This window comes from Xyrauchen texanus, chromosome 46 (assembly GCF_025860055.1).
Source record: "Xyrauchen texanus isolate HMW12.3.18 chromosome 46, RBS_HiC_50CHRs, whole genome shotgun sequence".
In the NCBI taxonomy this organism is placed as follows: Eukaryota; Metazoa; Chordata; class Actinopteri; order Cypriniformes; family Catostomidae; genus Xyrauchen; species Xyrauchen texanus.
Genome location: NC_068321.1, coordinates 16,135,474 through 16,158,397, shown reverse-complemented (window position 1 = coordinate 16,158,397; position 22,924 = coordinate 16,135,474). Strand labels below are relative to the sequence as shown.

Genomic DNA, 22,924 nt, shown 5'->3' with positions numbered 1-22,924 from the left:
CTACAAAGGTTAGCACATACTTGGTTACACCCTGTGGAACAGCAAGTTTATTTAACTATTTGGCATGTGTCGTATTCCAGCCTTAGCAATGCTGATCAGGATGAGAAGGAAGATGCCCAGAGTCCAAATCACTCCCAATGGAATCACCAATGCCAGGATATCTAAAATGAGAAAATCAATCCGGTTCAAACTATGAAAAACAGCTGCATTCCTCTAATTGTAGGAATAACAATACGCCTAATTTGAACAGTAATTTGGTAATCAACCCGTTCTCATTGCCAGTTGAAATATAGTGGCCCCCAAAATGATTGACACTTTAAATTTTAGAATTTTACTGCACAGATTAAAATCCCATATCAAGTGGCATTCGCAAACAAATTATGCTAGATTATAATTTTTTTCAGAACCAACTTCACTTTTCTAAAGCATTTTGCAATTACGTTTAACCAAATGTCCACAAGGTCATTTTGAGTGGATGTATGAAGTCAGTTACATTTATATTTGTGCATTTGGCAGACGCTTTTATCCAAAGCGACTTAAAGTGCATTTATTGCAGGGACAATCCCCCCGGAGCAACCTGGATTTAAGTGCCTTGCTCAAGGACACAATGGTGGTGGCTGTGGGGATCGAACCAGCGACCTTCTGATTAACAGTTATGTGCTTTAGACCACTACGCCGCCACCACCACTCTATAGTTCCCCTCAAGTTTACACAATAATAATATCCACAGGTGTAGTTCAAAACACGGACAACCAGAAAGTGTCCAAATATATTTCAAATTTTTTAGAGAAGTGTTCTTGTGCTACCATTCTTTAATACATGCCACCCCAAAATGAAAATTCTATCATCATTTACTCGACCTTATGCCTTTTAAGAGGCACTTTATGTCTGACTTTCTTCTGCTGGACACAAACAAAATATTTTTTAGAAGACCATTCACTTGCATTGTATGGGCCTACACAGTGGAGATATTCTTCAATTGTGTTTAGCAAAAGAAGTCAGTCATACACATCTGGGATCGCATGAGGGAAAGTAAATGAGAGTTTTCATTTTGATATCTATATGTATCCAAATACATTTTGGCTACTGTACCTGTTGTATCTCAATTGTATTAAAAGGTATCAATGTATTAAAATGTTGTACAAAATGGTTTAAACTTACTTGGCACGGGCCTGTCTGGGACCTCACGTTTGATTGGTCCGTAAGACAGGAGGTTTTGTGCCTGCTTATCTACAACCACCTCCCTTTTGGATACAGATTTACACTCCTATTTAAAAACAAAAGAGAGGTTATCAAGTAAACCAACAATGAGCATAGTAGAAAGGCATCTGATCGTTTGCAATAAGAAAATTGTGCAATTTATGCTTACAGGAATACAAGAATTTTCATCCTCTGCAGTACAGAGATGTACAGTACAGTGCAGGTAGAAACCGTGGGGCTTGCTTTCAAAACTAAACATATCAAAAAAATATTGGACAGTCGATCCCTTGCCATTTCCCCTTTCTTGAGCCAACTGTTTTACGAATGAAGTCGTTTTGTCACTTGCACACCTTAAAGCAAGAAGAAGAGCAACAGAAAATAATTGTCAGGAAATATAATGAAAGGCAAATGTTTACTTGCCGATTAAGAGAGTTATCGGAGTTAAATATTTACAACAAGATTAAAATCGTTAAAAACTTCCCAGTACCATCTCACCCATTTGCCAGCAGTGTGTGGGTAAAGCCTGATTTGTCATTAGGCTGTGGTGTTTGAGTGGCCCAACACTCATTCACTTTCAGATGGAAGAAGTCTTCTGGCTCCGTGACTTGGATCTGGACATAGACTTGATCGCCGAGCTTTATTGTAGGTGCACTGGTGAAAGCCTCGGTGTATGTGTGATCTTTGAACAAACTCATCTCCACCCTGACATCCACCTCATCCACCTTGAACATTACTTCACTTAAAAAAGAAAAGAAAATGAAACGCCAAAAACTACACAGAATATACACCCATTTATTTTATAGCAATAAATATTAGCGCATTACCTGGAGTAAGAGAAGATAGGAAATGCCAGGCTGAGTCTACGGATGTACGGATAGACACATTTGTACTCTATCTGAACAGCTGGACTTCGCACAATTTTCCCATTGACAGATGGGTCAGACATCAGTGTTAGGGAGTATGCAACATGCGTTATGTTTTTCTGTTAGGGTTAGAAATCAATTTAAGTTATATTTTGGTTAACAGATTGTAACCCAGTGTCGTTGTCTTTTCATATTTGAAACCCTTGGTTTCAATCCTGAGTTACTTTGTTCCATGTTTCACACAGTCCATACTTGCATACAAAAGGCATACTTTAGAACCTACATGGGTTGGTAATTATCCTGGGTAGTCAGGTTTCTAGATTGCTTTCATGTTTTTGTTAGACTAAGCAAGAATAGCAATAATGAAATGAGAAAGCCAGCAAAGGCATTGTCAGTCTCACCTCAAGAGGTTTACCTCCACAGTCAGTGTACTGAACCATTGGTGTTTGCACTGTGAAGAAAGACGATCCATTGATCTCCTCTTTGTGTGCACGACAGGTAGTGTTTGTTAAATGAACGGAGTCCACGTCCACTTTGTGGTACTTGAAGAACTCTTCGCCCACTAGGATGGACATGAAGTCTTTCCCACACATTACATTAACTGTTGCGACTTTAAAAAGGAACATTACATTCAGTGATTTTAAATTGGTGATTAAAACAACACGAATTCGGAGACGTTGGATAAACTCTTTTACCCTGGTCACAAAGATCTCCAAAGTAACCAAATGCACATTTACATGTTCTCCTGTTTGGCAACACAGTGCAGGTGCTTGGGTCAATACACTGTGAAATATCACATTCACCTGTGTAAACAAAATATGTTTAAATGATTGGTTTACTACGACGCCATCTGTCCTTCATGTTTTCTCTTACCAGTAACGGTGCCAACAGCACACAGAAAAGTTAGAAGACGCAGAAGCACCTGTGAGAGGAAAATTACATTACATACATCTGCCTGTAATTTATCCGAAGTAAAATTGCGCGTGAAGGGTTCAGACCTTTACATTCTGAAAGCGTTCCATTTGTGATGGAATAATCCCGACACTTTTATTTATTTAAACCGTTTTACGTCAGTAATTGGAAATATTTCGATTTCTTTTTTCTACACGTAGGCTAATCTACAAGTGAAAGGATTCACAAAAAAGTAAATATGGATTAAATACTTCAGAGAGGAGATCCTAAATTAATTTAATGAGTGACACCTGCTGACAGAAAACAAGACAACTACTAACATTAAAGGGAAAGTTCACCCAAAAATGGAAATTCTATCATTAATCACCCTCATACCATCACAGATGTGCATGACTTTCTGTCATCTGCTGAACACAAACAAAGATTTTTAGAAGACTATCTCAGCTTTGTAGGCCCATACAATGTAATTGAAGGGGTACCAAAACTTTGAAGCTCCAAAAATCACATAAAGTCAGCATTAATGTAATCCATATAACTCCAGTGTTTTAGTCCATGTCTTCAGATGCCGTATGAAAGGTGTGGGTGAGAAACAGTTTGATATTTAAGTCCTTTTTTGCTATAAATCTGCACATTCACTTTCACATTCTTCTTCTTTGGTTTTTGGAGATTCACATGTTTCTTGCGTATCGCCAACTGCTGGGAAGGGAGGAGAATTTATCGTAAAAAAAAAGACTAAAATATTGATCTGTTTCTCACCCACACCAATCATATTGCTTCTGAAGATATGCATTAGGATGAGTAAACGATGAGAGAATTTTCACGTTTGGGTGAACTATTCCTTTACCCAGGTACCATTTCAGAAATAAGGGAGGTGTCTATAAAACTTATACACAGATTCTATTCTTCAAGATATGATTTAGAGAAATAAAAATAAAAAAAATATAAATATATAAAAGAATTCTGCAATGACTACCATGGAACTATGTTGCATTTATTTTGGCATTGCAATCATTTAGATACATTGTGGTGTAATGTACATTGTATTAATGAAAACATCAATTTCCTTGTAAACCTACAAATTAATTAATTTATTTTTATTTATGTATTTATTTTTTGAGTGAAGCAAAGGTGTACATTGACAATGTTATTAACACTAAACATAAAATCTATTAACACTTGAAATGTTTGTGAGCTTTTATTAAGTATTTATTTGAATTGTGTACTTTTTGTGCCTTTACTTTTGTTTTATATATTATTACCTCTCCATGGCACTGTTTTTTCTTTTCTTTTTCTATTTGTGTTTAAGAAGTAGTTTTAAACATATCTTGCTGTATAATCTTTAATATTTTTTTTCTCAATTAATATTTTATTGATTCATAGACATATAACTAATAAAAAACACAACATATATACATTGAATCAACATTTAACATTCAACCCCCCCAATACCCCTACCCAATCACCAACTCCACCCTGACCCCCAATTAACACCCCTGTGGTCACAAATATATTACAAAAAAAAAAAAAAAAAAAACAGAAAAAAAGAAAACAAAAAAGAAAATATACTAATCATATATGTTTAAAACTAAACATCTCTCTCCACAGCCCCTCCTCCAGAGTCCCCCAAAAACACTAAGTAATTGCCCCACATCCTATCAAACAAATTCCAAACCCCCAGCCTTCTGCTTGAAATCTCCTCGAAAGCAGCCACCCTCCTCATCTCCGCACACCACTCTGGAAATGAGGGTGCTCCATCCGATTTCCATCCCCTTAAAATAATTTGTCTGCCAATCATAATACTGATCAGAAACCAATTTTTCATGTGTTTATCCCCCAAATGTATGACCGCCCCATCACCCAAAATACAGAGTCTGGGGCAGAATGCAATTGGAGTGCCCAAAACGTCACATATAAAACTCTGAACCTTCAACCAAAATTCTTGGATCTTAACACACCCCCAAAAAACATGGGTTGCTTCTCCACTTTCTGATGGGTGGGTGTGTCTTTACAATAGGGGGTCCAATAGAATCTGTGTAAAAAAAATTAATTGCATAAGGTGAACCCTTGCATCTCCAGATACAGACTTGACATTTTTTAGAATCCAATACCAAGTTTCAATCTTTCTCCCATATTCTCTTGCGATAATTAGCAGGGAGCCTCCCAGACTCTGAATTATCATGGAGTAATACACTGATGCCTCAAGACCTTTTCCATTAGCAGTAATCACCACTCCCAGAGTATCTGCCACTTTAGGGTTGTGTGTGCTACTCCCAAAAACAATCTATAACATATTATATTTATATATGACTTATTAATACATCATTTAGGGTTCAGCCATTTGCTTGAGCAACATTTAAATAAATGTCAGAATTAAACACTCTGGACACTTTTGTCCATACCGAGTGCAAATGCGAGATAACGGGGTGTAACTTAACTTCTCTGATTAGTTTGACAGAAAGGCTTTGCAATGGTGAAATAGGGGCAAGAACTTCCTGTTTTATACAAAACCAGGGAGGGGCTCTCTCAGGTGGAAGCGACAAATGAGCCAATGATTTTTTGAAGAATGAGGCATACTCTATGTCCGACCCCTATGGACCACTTTAAGTGCCTCCCAAGCCACGCCCACAGAGGATACTGAGGACCAGTTGATCTCCATATAAACATTGATTTCGGCTTTAAAAAATATTGGATACATTAAAGCACCAACTATATGATTTATTTTTCTCCAAATGTGGCAACACTTCAAAACTCACCAGGGCGTGGTCTGAATCTAAGATGTTTCCAACTGAGCAATCGACAACAGATTAAATGAGGGACTTCTATTCTAAAATAAATCTAAAATCTATTCTAGAATAAATCTTACGGACTGATTAAAAGAAATTATAGTCCCTACCAGATGGGTTCAAATGTCTCAAAATATTTGTAAGACCATCTTGTGAAGCTTCAATGTTGCTCTAGGGGGCTTGCACACTTTTGCTTCACTATGATCAAGGACTGAGTCCATCAAAAGATTAAAGTCTCCTCCCGATATTATATCATGAGGGGTGTCAGCAGCTTGCATCTATAAAAAGCCCCAATCATTAGTGTTAGGTTTGTAAATATTAGCCAAAATCAACCTTTGCCCATGAATTTCTTCTAAAATACTAATTTATCTTTAATCAGTTTGAGACATTTGAATGGTACATTTTTAATTATCAATGTAATGACTCCCCTGTTCTTACTTGAGCCAGCACTAAAGAAAACATGTCCACCCCATATCGTCATGTTAAATAGTTGACGCTGAATCTCTTTCACCTCACTGTCAGGTGTATCAGCTTGAGCACTTAAGTGTCTTTTAATGTCTCCAGAGCATGAGGATTTTGAATTATTTTACATATTGTCTTCATAGGACAGTTATGGAACAGGGTGAATCGAATCTCACTGATTTCTGACAAAAAGTATTGAAACTAGCAAAGTGCGCAGAGCTCGCCGTTCACGTGTCTGAACCTCGCATGGTACCACGTGACTAATCTTTAATATTTCTAATTATACAAATATATATAGATACATTATAAATAATGTTGATGTATATTGAATAAAAATAACCTTAATGACAGCCCAAAATCTATTAAATCATTATTAAAAGCATGAAAGTGGGAATTTTTCTGGTGTGAATCGCTCCAGTTTTTCATTGATATTTTTATTTTTTGCATAAATTGCATAAAAAAAGAACAGTGTGCACTGCATTAAAGAAATACAGAAAAAGGAAAAAAAGCTAAAGTATCAGAAATATTATAAATATATAATTTATTTCTATATATTATATAAAAAGATCATATATAATATACAAATTAATAACTAGAAAAACATAATAAAATATATATATATATATTTACAGATATATATATATAAACCATGTGACTGTCATGACGTCATCAAAATAAATCCTTTGATCGGCGCTCGATTTACCAGCCACTGTATTTAGGAAGTCATGTGAGCGGGGACCTATGGCGGTTATGACCAAAAGCTTGTATTGAAAACGCTGATGACCTGCCACTGTCATCATTACTTGCGAGGAAATATTCATCTGATTTGTTGCTCCGTTTAGATGTCATCGCGTTTTCCAGATTATAGGCTCTGAATTAAAGTGTTCGTTTAAGAAATGTTGTAAGGCTTTTATTCTGCATTTTCTGTAACGGCAGCTCTTTTAGTTTAATGTCGCAGATAGCAGCAGGTCCAGTTATTTTATAAGTGCTAGTGATGCTTGTTTTGGTTAGAATGCAAACAGATTTTAAGGCGTCGTTTTGTGTGTTATAAAACAAGCGAGGAAGTGATGACCAGCAGCTCTTGGATGAAACACTGATACATTAATTTAGTGATACATTAACTGAACTCTCATCTAATGTATCCGTTTACTCTGAAAACTCACTGAGCTATTTTCAAGGGTCAGTTTTTAAAGTTCACAGTGTTCTACACTTAATTTAATACGGTTTTTGTCAGTTTAAAAAAAAATGAACACAGAAAAGGATTTTTCCCCCCTGACCCCTAACATTGTGAGAGCCCTCAACGACAAACTGTACGAGAAAAGGAAGGTAGCAGCACTCGAGATTGAAAAGTGAGTCTTCGTCTATTATTTACTTGCACTACTGTTAAACTGAAAGAAGATAATCTTTTAGAGAGCACAAATATTAGATTAAACTGCATGCAGTTGCTATATGATTTATTTATTCCCATGTTATGACACTGACACGCATTCCACTGCATGCAAATGATAAATGATTAAGCACATGAAGTTATTATCTCTTTGTAATAAGTACATGGGGATCAGTATTTGCTGCTGTGCTCCAAGGGAGAGCTAATCATCTGACATGCCATGTGATCCCCATTAGTCATGTTAGCTCAGTAACCCATAGTTCAGTTATTTTCAAACAGCACTGAATAATATGTGTTTCTATTAAAGTTAACTTTTATCTTCTAGAGCAAGGGTTTCCAACTTTTACAGATCATGCGACCTCCCCAATATAAAAGAGCAAGATGTTCTCTGTAGTTGTTTTATAACTTACTAAATGTTACAATGCTCAGCCGATCATTAGAAATAAATATCATATAGGTCTATCTAGAGTATTTTTCAATTTGTAATGTTATATGAATCTGTCCATGGGCCCCTGGCGCTAGAGTATTGAGATGAAACATTAGAATAATATGTCTTATTTATTGTATTTTTTTGTGGTAATTCACTTGAATAGCACTGAGGTTTCTGATTCACATTCTTCTGCCAGGCTTGTACGGGAATTTGTAGCCCAGAACAACTCTGCACAGATCAGACATGTCATCCAGATATTGGCCTCAGAGTTTGCGCTCTCCCAGCACCCTCACAGCAGAAAAGGGGGCCTCATCGGCCTGGCTGCGTGCTCCATTGCCCTGGGAAAAGTATGTGAACTACTGGTTTTTATTGAAACAGCCTTGTGGATATTTTCAGAATTAGGTGGCTTATGTTTGTTTTTTTCTTCCACGTGACATGTTGTGTTTTCTCAGGATTCTGGATTGTACCTGAAAGAACTCATTGATCCAGTTCTTACCTGTTTCAATGATTCTGACAGCCGTTTGCGGTACTACGCCTGTGAGGCCCTTTACAATATAGTGAAGGTTGCTAGGGGAGCCGTGCTGCCCCACTTCAATGTGCTGTTTGATGGGCTTAGTAAGGTAAATTGATGACCTTTCATGTCTAGATGAATTCTTGGTACAAAATGTAAAGTTCCAGAAAGAAGCGAAAAATAAATATAGATTAAAAAATAATCACATGTTATACTCCTATTAAATATTTGAATTAATAAATATTTAATAATTTATTATGCTGTTATACTAAAAATATAATATATATTTTATATTACGTATTACATTATTATTAATTATTACATTATCAACTATTAACAATTAATATATTTTGTCATTATGCACTTAAGATGTTTCTCAAAAACGTTTGTCTTAAGATGGTTATTTATATATTCATCTTTAGTATGTCAGCAGGAAATATAAATGTTAGACTCCCAAACATTACATTTGCAAATAGTAGAGATTAGAATAGAAGAACAGGGCACTCTGCAAGAGATGGCATTTCCCCCTCAAAGCCCCCCCTACTGAACATTGTGTCAGTCTGAGATTACATAAAGAGACGGAAGCAATTGAGACAGCCGAAATAGATAGAACTGTGGCGAATTCTCCAAGATGCTTGGAAAATCCTATCTGCCAACAACCAAGAAAAACTGTGTCCAGGTGTAAGTAGGATAATTGGGGCTGTTTTGAAGGCAAAGGTGGTCACACTAAATATGGATTTAGCTTTTTTTATGTTTACTGGATATTGAATGATGTTAATTGATAAATTAAAACTATTTACGGCATTATTTTGGAAGACATTCTCACTATGCAACATTTTTCACAAGTGCCTAAAACTTGTGCACAGTACTGTGTGTGTGTGTGTGTGTGTGTGTGTGTGTGTGTGTGTATATATGTATATACATACATACACTCACCTAAAGGATTATTAGGAACACCATACTAATACTGTGTTTGACCCCCTTTCGCCTTCAGAACTGCCTTAATTCTACGTGGCATTGATTCAACAAGGTGCTGAAAGCATTCTTTAGAAATGTTGGCCCATATTGATAGGATAGCATCTTGCTGTTGATGGAGATTTGTGGGATGCACATCCAGGGCACGAAGCTCCCGTTCCACCACATCCCAAAGATGCTCTATTGGTTTGAGATCTGGTGACTCTGGGGGCCATTTTAGTACAGTGAACTCCTTGTCATGCTCAAGAAACCAATTTGAAATGATTCGAGCTTTGTGACATGGTGCATTATCCTGCTGGAAGTAGCCATCAGAGGATGGGTACATGGTGGCCATAAAGGGATGGACATGGTCAGAAACAATGCTCAGGTAGGCCGTGGCATTTAAACGATTCCCAATTGGCACTAAGGGGCCTAAAGTGTGCCAAGAAAACATCCCCCACACCATTACACCACCACCACCAGCCTGCACAGTGGTAACAAGGCATGATGGATCCATGTTCTCATTCTGTTTACGCCAAATTCTGACTCTACCATCTGAATGTCTCAACAGAGAGACTCATCAGACCAGGCAACATTTTTCCAGTCTTCAACTGTCCAATTTTGGTGAGCTCTTGCAAATTGTAGCCTCTTTTTCCTATTTGTAGTCTTCTGCTGTTGTAGCCCATCCGCCTCAAGGTTGTGCATGTTATGGCTTCACAAATGCTTTGCTGCATACCTCGGTTGTAACGAGTGGTTATTTCAGGCAAAGTTGCTCTTCTATCAGCTTGAATCAGTCGGCCCATTCTCCTCTGACCTCTAGCATCAACAAGGCATTTTCGCCCACAGGACTGCCGTATACTGGATGTTTTTCCCTTTTCACACCATTCTTTGTTAACTCTAGAAATGGTTGTGCGTGAAAATCCCAGTAACTGAGCACATTGTGAAATACTCAGACCGGCCCGTCTGGCACCAACAACCATGCCACGCTCAAAATTGCTTAAATCACCTTTCTTTCCCATTCTGACATTCAGTTTGGAGTTCAGGAGATTGTCTTGACCAGGACCACACCCCTAAATGCATTGAAGCAACTGCCATGTGATTGGTTGATTAGATAATTGCATTAATGAGAAATTGAACAGGTGTTCCTAATAATCCTTTAGGTGAGTGTGTGTGTGTGTGTGTGTGTGTGTATATATATTACACACACACACACACACACATAGTGTATATATTAATGTTGGGTGACATGAAGTGACGATATAAAGTGTCAAACGACAGCGATTTTGCCATATCGTGTACATCGCGATGTAAATATCCATTTGTGCAGCGTGGGCTTATCAATAGGCCCATTTGAGATACCAAACACCTCGCCTTGAAAGTAGACAAGAGTAGGCTGGTGCAGTCAGGGTCGGAAACAGTTCTCACCTCTCATAGTGGATCAGCCGCTACGAGTTAAAAGGCAGATATTGCGTTTATGTGCTTTGTTGTTAATAAAGTGGATGTAATTTAAATTCTGTTGCGTTTAAATGAAAATAAATACAATGAACAAGACACTCAATGTACCTGTTATTTGATTCAACCCACATGACATGTCTTTCTATCCATTTTTAGTTGAATAAAGACACATATTTGAGATATTTCAGAAATACGATAAAAATCACATATCCCATACAGAGAATTGGGAATATTCACATATAATTTATACACTTACAAAATGATAATAGAGATAAAAAGTTACAAACAACATTTAGAAGAGAATGAAACATCACGGTTGTTTAAGCCAAGCTGTGTCGTCAGTAAGTCATTTCGCATCGTGCTTCCAGTTAAAATTGCTTCCAGTTCCGCTACGGCCACTTTTTTTGTCATACACTGGCGGCCAAATATATGGTGTTGAGATATATATATATATATATATATATATATATTTTACATACAAAATGACCTTTTAGAGATAACAGCACAGGCATGTTATTTTAAATTTTGTATCCTCCGCTATTCTCATTGGGAGTACACAATCATTTAGTTTTTCCTTCTGTAAAGTCAAATTGATCAATGCCCTACATGATATGTTGTCTATAGCTTGCTGCAGATCCTGACCCCAATGTAAAGAGTGGGTCTGAGCTCCTGGATCGGCTTCTTAAGGTGAGTCTGAAATAAGATAAATTACAGTTTTTAAAACTGCATACATACCATCAACACAGTGGTTAAGCAGATACAGCTTGAAGGAATCACATGACATTATGGTATAAACCAAACTCTGTGATGTCTACTCATTTATGTGTCTTTTTTATGTTTAGGACATTGTAACCGAGAGTAACAAATTTGATCTAGTGGCTTTTGTTCCCCTGTTGCGTGAGAGGATTTATTCCAACAACCAGTATGCCCGCCAATTCATTATCTCCTGGGTGAGTTGAGCACTTAAACTGTTTTATAAACATTTATAATATATCAGGGAATATATGATGTACATTGCTTGGTTGTTATTTTTTTGTTGTTGTTCAAATAGTTGCTTGCCTTAAATGCTGTTGAAACTTCCTGTAATTTTTTTTTTTTTTAAACTCTCTTCTCCAGATCCATGTGTTAGAGTCAGTACCTGATATCAACCTCCTGGACTACCTGCCAGAAATTCTAGATGGACTCTTTCAGATTCTTGGGGACAGCAGCAAAGAGATCAGACGAATGTTCGTCTCAGAATCTTCCCCTTTACCTGCCATTGTCTCTCACTCTTCCTCTTTTCTGCGTTTGTTCCTTCCTGGTATTTTTTTCTTCTTTTTGAAAGAATATTAACAGAGGCTGTGCACTAGGTGTGAGGTGGTTTTGGGGGAATTCCTGAAAGAAATCAAGAAGAATCCTTCCAGTGTCAAGTTTGCAGAAATGGCCAACATTTTAGTCATCCACTGTCAAGTGTCAGATGAATCAAAATCCAGTAAGTCAGATGTAATAATGTTTAGACTGATTTGGAACTAGGCATCTAGCGTCCTCTGTAACATATTTTATTCTGTTTTTTGCAGCTAACGATCTCATCCAGTTGACGGCTATGACCTGGATGAGAGAATTTATCCAGCTTGCAGGGAGAGTGGTTCTGCCATATTCCTCTGGCATATTGACAGCAGTGCTGCCTTGCCTTTCCTATGATGATCGCAAGAAAAGTAACCTATACTGCATGTTATACTTGATATTCACATATGAAGGGCAAAATGCAATGCTCAGATCTTTTTCCTTAATAAGCTATAGTTGAACTCAGAAGTTTACATACACTTTGGTTGAAGTCATTAAAACTAATTTTTAACCACTAAACAGATTTAATATTAGCAAACTATAATTTTGGCAAGTCGTTGAGGGCATCCTCTTTGTGCATGACACAAGTAAGAGAAATGGAGAAATTTTGGAGAAATGTCCTCTGGTCTGATGAAACAAAAATTTAACTGTTTGGCCATAATGACCATTGTTATGTTTGGAGGAAAAAGGGTGAGGCTCGCAAGCTGAAGATCACCATCCCAACTGTGAAGCATGGGGGTGGCAGCATTATGTTGTGGGGGTGGTTTGCTGCAGGAGGGACTGGTGCACTTCACAAAATGGATGGCATCATGAGGAAGGAAAATTATGTGGATATATTGAAGCAACATCTTAAGACATCAGCCAGGAAGTCAAAGTTTACATTTTACATTTACATTTTTGCATTTGGCAGACGCTTTTATCCAAAGCAACTTACAGTGCACTTATTACAGGGACAATCCCCCTGGAGCAACCTTGAGTTAAGTGCCTTGCTCAAGGACACAATGGTGGTGGCTGTGGGGATCGAACCAGCAACCCTCTGATTAACAGTTATGTGCTTTAGCCCACTACGCCACCACCACTCTGTAAAGCTTGTCGCAAATGGGTCTTCCAATTGGACAATGACCACAAGCATACTACCAAAGTTGTGGAAAAATTGCAACAAAGTCAACGTATTGGAGTGGCCATCACAAAGCCTTGACCTCAATCCAATAGACAATTTGTGAAACTGAAACTGAACTGAAAGTGTGTGTGAGCCTACAAAGGTCTATAAACCTGACTCCGTTACACCAGTTCTGTCTGGAGGAATTGGCCAAAATTCCAGCAACTTATTGTGAGAAGCTTTTGGAAGGCTACCCAAAATGTTTGACCCATGTTAAACAATTTAAAAGCAATGCTTCCAAATACTAACAATGTGTATGTAAACTTCTGACCCACTGGGAAGGTGATGAAAGAAATAAAAGCTGAAATAAATTATTCTCCCTACTATTATTCTGACATTTCACATTCTTAAAATAAATTAGTGATCCTAACTGACCTAAGACAGGGAAAGTCAGTAAATGTCAGGAATTGTTTAAATGTATATGGTTTAAATATATATATGGCTAAGGTGTATGTAAATTTCTGACTTCATCTGTATTTCTAGGCACTAAAGAGGCTGCCAGTGCATGTAATCACAGCCTGATGAAGCTTGTGACTCCTGAAGATGATGAAGATGGTGAAGACTCACAGACCAAAATTTCCCCTCCTAGTGACGAGACTCCATCTAAGAAAGAGGGAGATCTGAATGGTGAAGTTTTATTGAATTTTTTTAATGTACATGTGGTTGAAAAGGAAAAACAAAATTTATTTAAAAAAACTACATTTTATTATAATGTAAACCTAAAAAACGACGAATCAAAAAAAGAATCAAAAGAATTGAAAGAATCAAACTTGGGCCTCCCGCCCATGCGTGGCATCGAGAGTTCTACAACTGAACCACCAATGCTTTCCTGAAAGTTTAGTGTCGCCCCCTGCCTATTATTAAGAGGAATGTGCAAGAGGTTGAATTCTTGCCTGCCACGTAGGGGTATACCCGGGTTCGAGTCCCAGCCAATGCAACCCCACTGTTTTTTAGGTTTATATTTCACACATGTATTTTTTATTTTAAAAATATTATGTCATGTATATTTAGATATAAGCAAAGATACTTTTTATTAATTGTTTATATATTTATTTTTATCATATATGTTAAATATATTTCTAAAAAAGTTATCTGATAACATTGCCTAGTATGAAATTATATGTCTCTTTTTATTTTTAGATTCCCTCAATGAGTCACAGGAGTCAGTGGGTTTCAGCAACATTTCTTTCTTTACACCAGCAAGGTACACTTTGACAGTTTTTACAAGAAAACACTTTAAAGCTTTGTAGTTTACACATCACTGTATAGACACCCCCAAAAAACAAAATCTGAATAAATATGATAACAGATAACAGCCCAGTTAAAATAGCAGACAAATGATTTCCATTAGGTTTCTAACTGTTTGTATTTTCTGTGATCTGTAGTTCTGACAGGTCTACTGTTACTTTGGACCTGGATGGCATAGTACAGGTACTGGACCGACATTTACACGATTCATCCACTGGAATGATGACTCGCATTGCTGTGTTGAAGTGGCTCTACCATCTCTACATCAAGACCCCTTGCAAGGTGATACACAATTTCACTAAATCATGAGAGAAATGCATTTAATATATACTTGTTCCAATGAATAGTTAAACTTTGTGCAATGCTTAAAAGTAATTCATCCAAATGTATCTCCATTGCAGATGTTCAAGCACACAGATAGTTTGTTTCCCATGCTACTGAAGACATTGTCAGACGAGTCTGATGAAGTAAGTACTCCGTATTAATTCTAATTGTCTCTACACTAATCTACCAGGCACAGCAATTTTAAAGAACAATGAATATCTCTCACAGGTGATTTTAAAAGACCTAGAGGTTTTAGCAGAGATTGCATCATCGCCTGCTGGACAGACGGACACTTCTGGATCATGTGACAACTTGGATAGCAAATCGCAACTCCTTATACCAGGCGGAGTCAAAGATGGGCAGCAAATGGTGGTGGGTAAGTGTCAAGGTCAGATTCTCATTTCCTGTCCCTCAGTCTTTTTTTTTTTTTTTTTACCTGTAAAAATCAGAAATGAACTTTTCTTTTGTTTTATAAAGGAAAATAAACCAAGTGTATGTGCAAACAGTAGTGATCTAAAATAGCTATTATATACACTTGATTTACAGGATCGAAGATGGCTGACTTGTCTCCCTCCACCCCGAGCATGAATTCATACTTCTACAAGTTCATGATTAATTTGCTAAAACGCTTCAGTTTAGAGAGGAAACTTCTAGAAATGAGGGGAGCCTTCATTATCAGGTAAAACCACTCTAGTTCCGTTATAGAGACAATCAGCAGTTCCTCAAAGTTTACTTCCAGGAGAATAGTTCTAGTCCAAATAGAAACCCCTTTAACTCTATACTGATGACAATTTAAAGTTGTACATATTAAGTTGCCAATGCTGATAAGATTCTTTTACCTCCCTTCACAGACAGTTATGTCTCCTCCTGCACGCGGAAAACATATTCCACTCTATGGCAGACATTTTACTCAAGGAGGAAGATTTGAAATTTGCTTCCACCATGGTGCAAACACTTAACACTATTCTGCTTACCTCTGCTGAACTGTTCCAGCTGCGAAACCAGCTCAAAGACCTACACACCCAGGTAGCGCCTGCTAGAAGGACTAACACCATGTCCACACTAATGTTTCCTCACATAATCATTTCCAAAGTAGATTGTTTTTTGAAAGTCATTCCAGTCTAAATGAGAGGCGTAAACTCTCTTTAAAAGCTAGATACTTCTTTTTTGAACATACTTAGAATTACAGACGAGATCTAATCTGACTCTTAATATTTCATCTTGGAGTTCATTTCTAAAAATGCGCAGTTAGCATTGTTGAACATTTCTTTTGACTCTTCAGGAGAGCTGTGCCCTTTTCTGCTGCCTCTATCGCTCTTGGTGTCACAATCCAGTGGCCACCGTGTCCCTCTGCTTCCTGACCCAGAACTATCGCCATGCCTATGACCTCATCCAGAAGTTGTATCCTCTGCTGTTAAGTGTCATATATATATATATATAATTCTGTTCCATACTGTCTCTATACTGGACTCTGTTTGCTAGTCTTAAAGATAAAGTGTGTAACTTTTTTGATGTCACATTATTTCTCCTATCCCATCTTAAAGGAATGTTTCACCCAAAAATAGGAGATTCCCTCATGTATTCACCGTCATGCCATTTGTATATGACTTTTTATTCTTAAGCAGAACACAAATGAAGTTTTTGGAAGAATATTTCAGTTCTGTAGGTCCATACAATGCAAGTAAACTGGGTTCAAAACTTTGAAGCACAAAAAACACAAAGTCAGCATAAAATTAATCCATAAAACACTAGTGGTTTAATCCATGTCTTCAGAACAATATGATAGGTGTGGGTGAGAAAATTCACAGTGCGCAAAATCCCCACATTTCTCGTTTTTACATGTTGGTGAAAATTAGTAATCCACACATTGGAACACAAGAAATCAACAGTCAACATGTCTCCATGCATATGCCTCATCATCTCTCTCCGTGCAGTGTAGACAGTTTAACATGCATGTGCTCTCGTAAAGGGACAGAGCGCTAGTTTTATTCCCAAGGTAAAAAACCAAATACTTTCTCTCATTAATTCGCCTTTAGAGATGAAGCACCGAATGAGACGTAATAAACTTCATTACACCCCAGTTATACACGTGTCTGGAAATCACAAGCTGCTCAATATCCAAAATGTAAGTATACATTTAATTAGGTAATGTTTCAAAACGTAAACATCAATTCGTCATGATAATGGCGTTTGACATGAAAAGAAGCAAGATCACTATGGCTATTAGGCTATTATTATCAGAACTGTTCAGCTGCAGGGTGAAGATGAATATTTGAAACAGTCTACTTCATATCATCCTGATAGAACACCTGTTACATGTCTCATTTCTGGACCATACAGGTGATTTTGTGCTTTGTATATCAGTCAGTGTTGGTCTTGTTTGGGTTGCCTGATTTCATGTTATATACAAATTCTTAATTCACAGATTAGGCATAATATCTACCAATATTACACATAACAGCCGATTTAGTAGCAAGTCTGTTCTCTCAGGCAATAATCAAATCTTTAACTTGGTGACTAAATCTTTGATCCTTCTTGTGAAAACCCTACACATGGGTAAAAGTTGCATGACAGTATACGGGTGACCGAAAACCCATCATCTGCTCCACAGTACTCTTCGCTTAAAAACGTGTAAATGAGGTTAATATGATGTATTTATGAATGTATATCTGTAAAGCGCATATATGGGATTACATAAAGGATAAATCATAAGGACATTTTATTTTTTTTCTCCCCAATTTGGAATTCCTAATTCCCAATGTGCTCCAAGTCCTCATGGTGGCATAGTGACTCTGGCGAGGACGAATCTCAGTGGCCTCCACATCTGAGACCATCAATCCGCGCATCTTATCACATGGTTTGTTGAGCGTGTTACAGCGGAGACATGGCACGCGTGGAGGCTTCACGCTATTCTCCGCGGCATCTACGCACATCTCAACACATACCCCACTGAGAGCGAACCACGTTATAGTGACCATGTGGAGGTTACCCCATGTGACTCTCCCCTCCTTAGCAAGCGGGCCAGTTTGTTTGCTTAGGACCTGGCTGGAGTCATTTGGCACGCCCTGGATTCGAACGTGCAACTCCAGGGGTGGTAGTCAGCATCTGTACTCACTAAGTTACCCAGGCCCCTGGTTGACATTGTATTAAAAACATAAAATATGTAAAAATAGATTTATCTTCGGACATAATTTTTTAAAGCCATGATGGTAAAAACAGCTATTTGTCTTTTTTTTTTTGTTTTTTGGGGGGGGCCAGTGAAAATTTTGCCAGGGTCAGTAAAAATCTAGAGCACTGGCCCAACCTGGCCAGTAGAAAAAGTCCTTGCCGTTGAGCCCTGACCAATAGCGTGAGTTGGGGCCGGGACTATCTTTTTGTTTGTTCAACAGAAGATGCACACTGTTTGTAAACGATGTTTATTTTCGCCATTCCCAGTTTAAAAAAAGTAATTGTTCTGAAGGTGTGGGAACCCAAGATAAATTTAAAATGACGATTAACCCCTTAACTTGATCTGATCAGTGGAGATCTGGAGGTGACTGTGGACTTCCTTATGGAGGTGGATAAACTCGTGCAGCTAATTGAGAGCCCCATCTTTACCTGTGAGTTCCATTTTCCTCCATCACATAAAACTGTTCATCATACTGATACTAGTCAAGTCAATTTTATTTGTATAGCGCCTTTCACAACACACATCGTTTCAAAGAAGCTTTACAGAATATCAGCATTAACAGACGATAAAACTGTAATGTCTATAAAGTCGATTAATCATCATTGTGTAATTTAGATAAAATACGATTTTTAATAGTGTTTAAAAATAATGAAATGATAATTGTATTAATCACCCCAGTGAGCAAGCTGTAGGCGACTGTGGCAAGGAACACAAAACTCCATAAGATGTAGATTAATGGAGAAAAATAACCTTGGGAGAAACCAGACTCACTGTGGGGGCCAGTTCCCCTCTGGCTAACATTATGAATGTAATGTAAATATTAATTATGTATAGATAAAATCATGGTTTAAAATTATTAAACTAAGTGTTAAGGTGTCAGTGATTAAACATTGATTGTGTTTGAACTGTAAGATTAATGACCAAAGTCTTTGAAGTCCATCTTGATTAATTGCAGAAGTTCACATAGATGCAATTGTCCTTGTTAATTGGCTGATGAAGGCTTTTGTTGGCAATAGTTAGTCTAAGCATTTCATTTCAAGATCGTAGTCCATAAATAGACCGAGGTGATGCAGGTTGGAGTTGGCATCATTTCATCCTCTGAAGTCCATCATAATAGACTGAAGTGATGTTTGGCTGGCACCGGCTGCATTTAGTCATCATCATTCTGCAACATGTAGCAGTGGAGTCCAACATGAAGCAGGAATGGTGCTGGATCCAGCCGGTTCTGGTGACCTCGGGATAGGAGTCCCGAGGTTGAGACAGGGAAACAAATAAAAATAAAACAAAACATAGAGATCCTGCTCAATGTTTCTATGTTTCTGGTTCCGGCAGACCCAACTAAAGCAGCCTAATTGTGGGATAAATTAGGTGTATGCCTGGCTAAATAGATGAGTCTTTAGTCTAGACTTAAACTGAGAGAGTGTGTCTGCATCTCGAACAGTGTTTGGGAGACTATTCCATAGTTTAGGAGCCAAATATGAAAAGGATCTTCCTCCTTTAGTGGATTTTGATATTCTAGGAACTATTAATAGGCCAGAATTTTGCGATCTTAATGAGCGTGTTGGAATATAGCGTGGTAGAAGATCACTTAAGTACTCGTGGAGCTAGACCATTCAGAGCTTTGTACGTAGTTAACAGAATTTTAAAATCAATATGGAATTTAACAGGTAGCCAATGTAACGATGATAAAATGGGGCTAATATGATCATATTTCTTGGTTCTCGTCAGCACTCTGGCTGCTGCATTTTGAATCAATTAAAGTTTATTTATTGATCTTGCTGGACATCCTCCCAGTAATGCATTACAATAATCTAGTCTTGAGGTCATGAACGCATGAATTAGTTTTTCGGCATCAGCAACCGAGAGCATATGCCTTAATTTAGCAATATTTCTTAGGTGGAAGAATGCTGTTCTACAAACATTTGTAATTTGATTTTCAAAGGACAGATTGGTATCAAATATAACACTAAGTTCTTCGCTGTTGAAGATGATGTAACAGTACATCCATCGAGAGTCAAATTATATTTTAGTGGCTTATTTTTAGAGTTTTTTTGGTCTAATAATTAGAACCTCTGTTTTGTCAGAATTAAGTAGAAGGAAATTTCTGGCCATCCAATCTTTTATTTCATTGATACACTCTGCACATAATCTCCCAGGAGAAGCATATACATGGATAAAAGCAGAGGCCCTAAAACTGATCCCTGTGGCACTCCATATTTTACTTTTCTTTGGTTTGACAATTCCTCATTTACATAGACAAAGTGGTAGCGGTCTGCTAAATATGACCTAAACCATGCTAATGCCACTCCACAAATTCCAACATAATTCTCCAGCCTATTCAAGAGAATGTCGTGATCTATCGTGTCGAATGCAGCACAAAGATCTAAAAGCACTAGAAGAGAAATGCAGCCGTGATCAGATGATAAGAGCAAGTCATTTGTAACTCTGATACTATCATTGCAATACTTTTTCAGATTTTAATATTAACACACTATGTTTGCAGATCTCCGTTTGCAGTTACTGGATGTAGAGCATAACCCTTATCTCATCAAAGCTCTGTACGGCCTGCTGATGCTGCTTCCTCAGAGTCAAGCATTCCAACTGCTTTCACATCGGCTGAGCTGTGTGCCAAACCCTGAACTCATGAGGACTGTGTGAGTACCAACACTAAACAAACCAAACCTTTGAAGTCATTGCAATCTAAAAAAAAAAATGACGCTTTACTTTCTTGGTGCATGTTCCTGGTCTCTTTGTGAATTATTCATTAAATTGGTATTTTGGATTAAATCAAGTAACATACCTGTATTTTTTCTTAAAAGGTAAAAACGGGTTGCGAACGCGGACTCACTTTTGCATTAAACAATGCTGTTGTCAAACTCTGTAAATTACTTCATTTTCCAGGGAAGATCCAAAGGCACCTGTCAAGGACAAACGATTAGCCCAGCCACACATAGACTACAGTGAACTGCTCCAGCACTTTGAGCGAGTCCAGAGCAAACATCTGGAAGTGAGGCATCAGAGGGCAGGCCGCTCAGAGCACCCAGACAGAAAGCTTATGTAGTGAATGAAGTGCAAATTCCATGAACTGCAGTCTCAGCAGGGCCTGCAGTTGGCATCCCCATTCAACTCTTGTGTTTTTTTTATGTATTCAAGCTACTGCATGCACGAGGGACTTTTTGTGTCTTATACTTTTTTTATGATACTTAAAGTGCTTTATGTTAAGGTGCTGGAGATTGTATAGTACATGAATACTTGAACGAAATTTAATATCTGTTACAGATTATGGTCCAATAATTATATCATTCCCAAGCAAATGGAATCCTCTCCAGATCATTTATAAAGAACACCTTGCATGTGCCCCTATATGTTAATGAGGTACTTTTAATCTAAAATATGAATATACAGACATCTGCTCATGATTTGCACTGTAAATGAGTCTGTCTTAGGTGGATATTTATCTTTTTTCTTTGTTTTGCAATTTAACTAGATTTTATCTCTTACAGAAACCATACCCAACATAATTCACTATTGGCCTAACATGCAAACCTTAGTAATTTCTCTGTAATGTGAAAACAAAAGTTACAATAAAGTGGAACGTGTATAATACTTTTCTTTCTAAATAATTTTTTGTTTTCACTCTGTTATCATGTTTCCTAAACCCAGGTGGACCTAATAAAAAAAAAGGTTGTCTCGCCTTTTGACAGTCCAACATATGGCGCTGTTGTATAATTTTTGTTAAGAACAACCTACCGACTCGCGCGCTTAGAAAACTGTCCATTCGCTATGAAAATTATTATTAACGTGTTCTCAAGCGACAGATTTTCGTTCCAACAAATAAAAAATCAGTGCTCAATATAGGAAAAATAAAGTTTTATTTATTTATTTATTTTTTTTTAAACAGTATTTACAGTAGATATTTTATATATACACAGTAAAAAGCAAAACATTATCGTACCTCGAACGTGTGGTGAATATTCCCGCCTAACACGCGAGACCGGGGTAAGATATTATTATTATTATTATTTTTAATCTTATTTTTAAATATAATTTTACCCATTGGTAATCAATAGGCTATAGGGGAAAAAATGTACTACTGTAAAACCATAATAATGAAATGCAATCTCCTTTTATACATTTTAAAAAGCATTCCTCATATTTTCTGATGACAGTGGCGGCCACAACAAGCTACAACTGTTTTATCGTAACAACTATTGTGACTACGCATTTTGGCGGAAACTAAGGCTACCACGGAATATTTTTGTGAGACAGATACAATATTCAGGCTCCAATGACAAAATGAAATGCATTTATTTCTATTTAGCTAACCTGTTTTTTTTTTTTGTTGTTGTTGTTGTTGTTTTTTCAATAGCGAGTGGCTCATTTAATCAAACAGATAGCTTTTCAAATGTATGCTCTTCTAATGTCACTAGACTAGAGACATGATATTAAGAACGGCGAAACTGCCGTTTGCTTGAAGTAGTCATGAAGATCCTCCCATCTGCTTTTGAAATTACTCTCTTTCTCTCATCCCTTCATCAGGGATTCTTTTAAACATTTCCCATTCTACACGAAACATCAAACTTTACCATTTTCAAAATTAACATTTTCTCTCACATCCTGCCACAGCAGATTTGCCAAGAACACTGTAAGACACATCCACACAATGAAAAACAAATCCATCATGTCTGTTTCCCATAAAGTAATTTTCATTTCAGCCTGCATATGGCACTTAACAGTGATCAAA

At 37.3% G+C, this 22,924-nt stretch overlaps 2 protein-coding genes across 2 annotated transcripts; one reads left to right on the top strand and one right to left on the bottom strand.

The window, feature by feature from the left end:
- Positions 1 to 51: 51 nt before the first annotated feature.
- On the bottom strand, positions 52 to 3,085 carry zpd (zona pellucida glycoprotein d). Its single transcript, XM_052119386.1, has 9 exons — positions 3,068 to 3,085; positions 2,937 to 2,985; positions 2,759 to 2,866; positions 2,465 to 2,673; positions 2,025 to 2,182; positions 1,696 to 1,938; positions 1,370 to 1,550; positions 1,162 to 1,267; positions 52 to 161 (listed from the first exon to the last, which is right to left on the bottom strand). Exons 1-9 carry the CDS (start codon positions 3,083 to 3,085, stop codon positions 52 to 54), a joined length of 1,182 nt encoding a protein of 393 aa, XP_051975346.1.
- Positions 3,086 to 6,938: 3,853 nt separating this feature from the next.
- vac14 (vac14 homolog (S. cerevisiae)) lies at positions 6,939 to 21,804 on the top strand. Its single transcript, XM_052120184.1, has 19 exons — positions 6,939 to 7,569; positions 8,234 to 8,384; positions 8,490 to 8,657; positions 11,582 to 11,644; positions 11,800 to 11,907; positions 12,074 to 12,183; positions 12,307 to 12,428; positions 12,514 to 12,651; positions 13,923 to 14,066; positions 14,580 to 14,643; positions 14,825 to 14,969; positions 15,089 to 15,154; positions 15,240 to 15,387; positions 15,558 to 15,690; positions 15,863 to 16,037; positions 16,294 to 16,412; positions 18,531 to 18,610; positions 20,684 to 20,834; positions 21,082 to 21,804. Exons 1-19 carry the CDS (start codon positions 7,466 to 7,468, stop codon positions 21,239 to 21,241), a joined length of 2,349 nt encoding a protein of 782 aa, XP_051976144.1. The 5' UTR covers positions 6,939 to 7,465; the 3' UTR covers positions 21,242 to 21,804.
- The last annotated feature ends 1,120 nt before the right edge of the window (positions 21,805 to 22,924 follow it).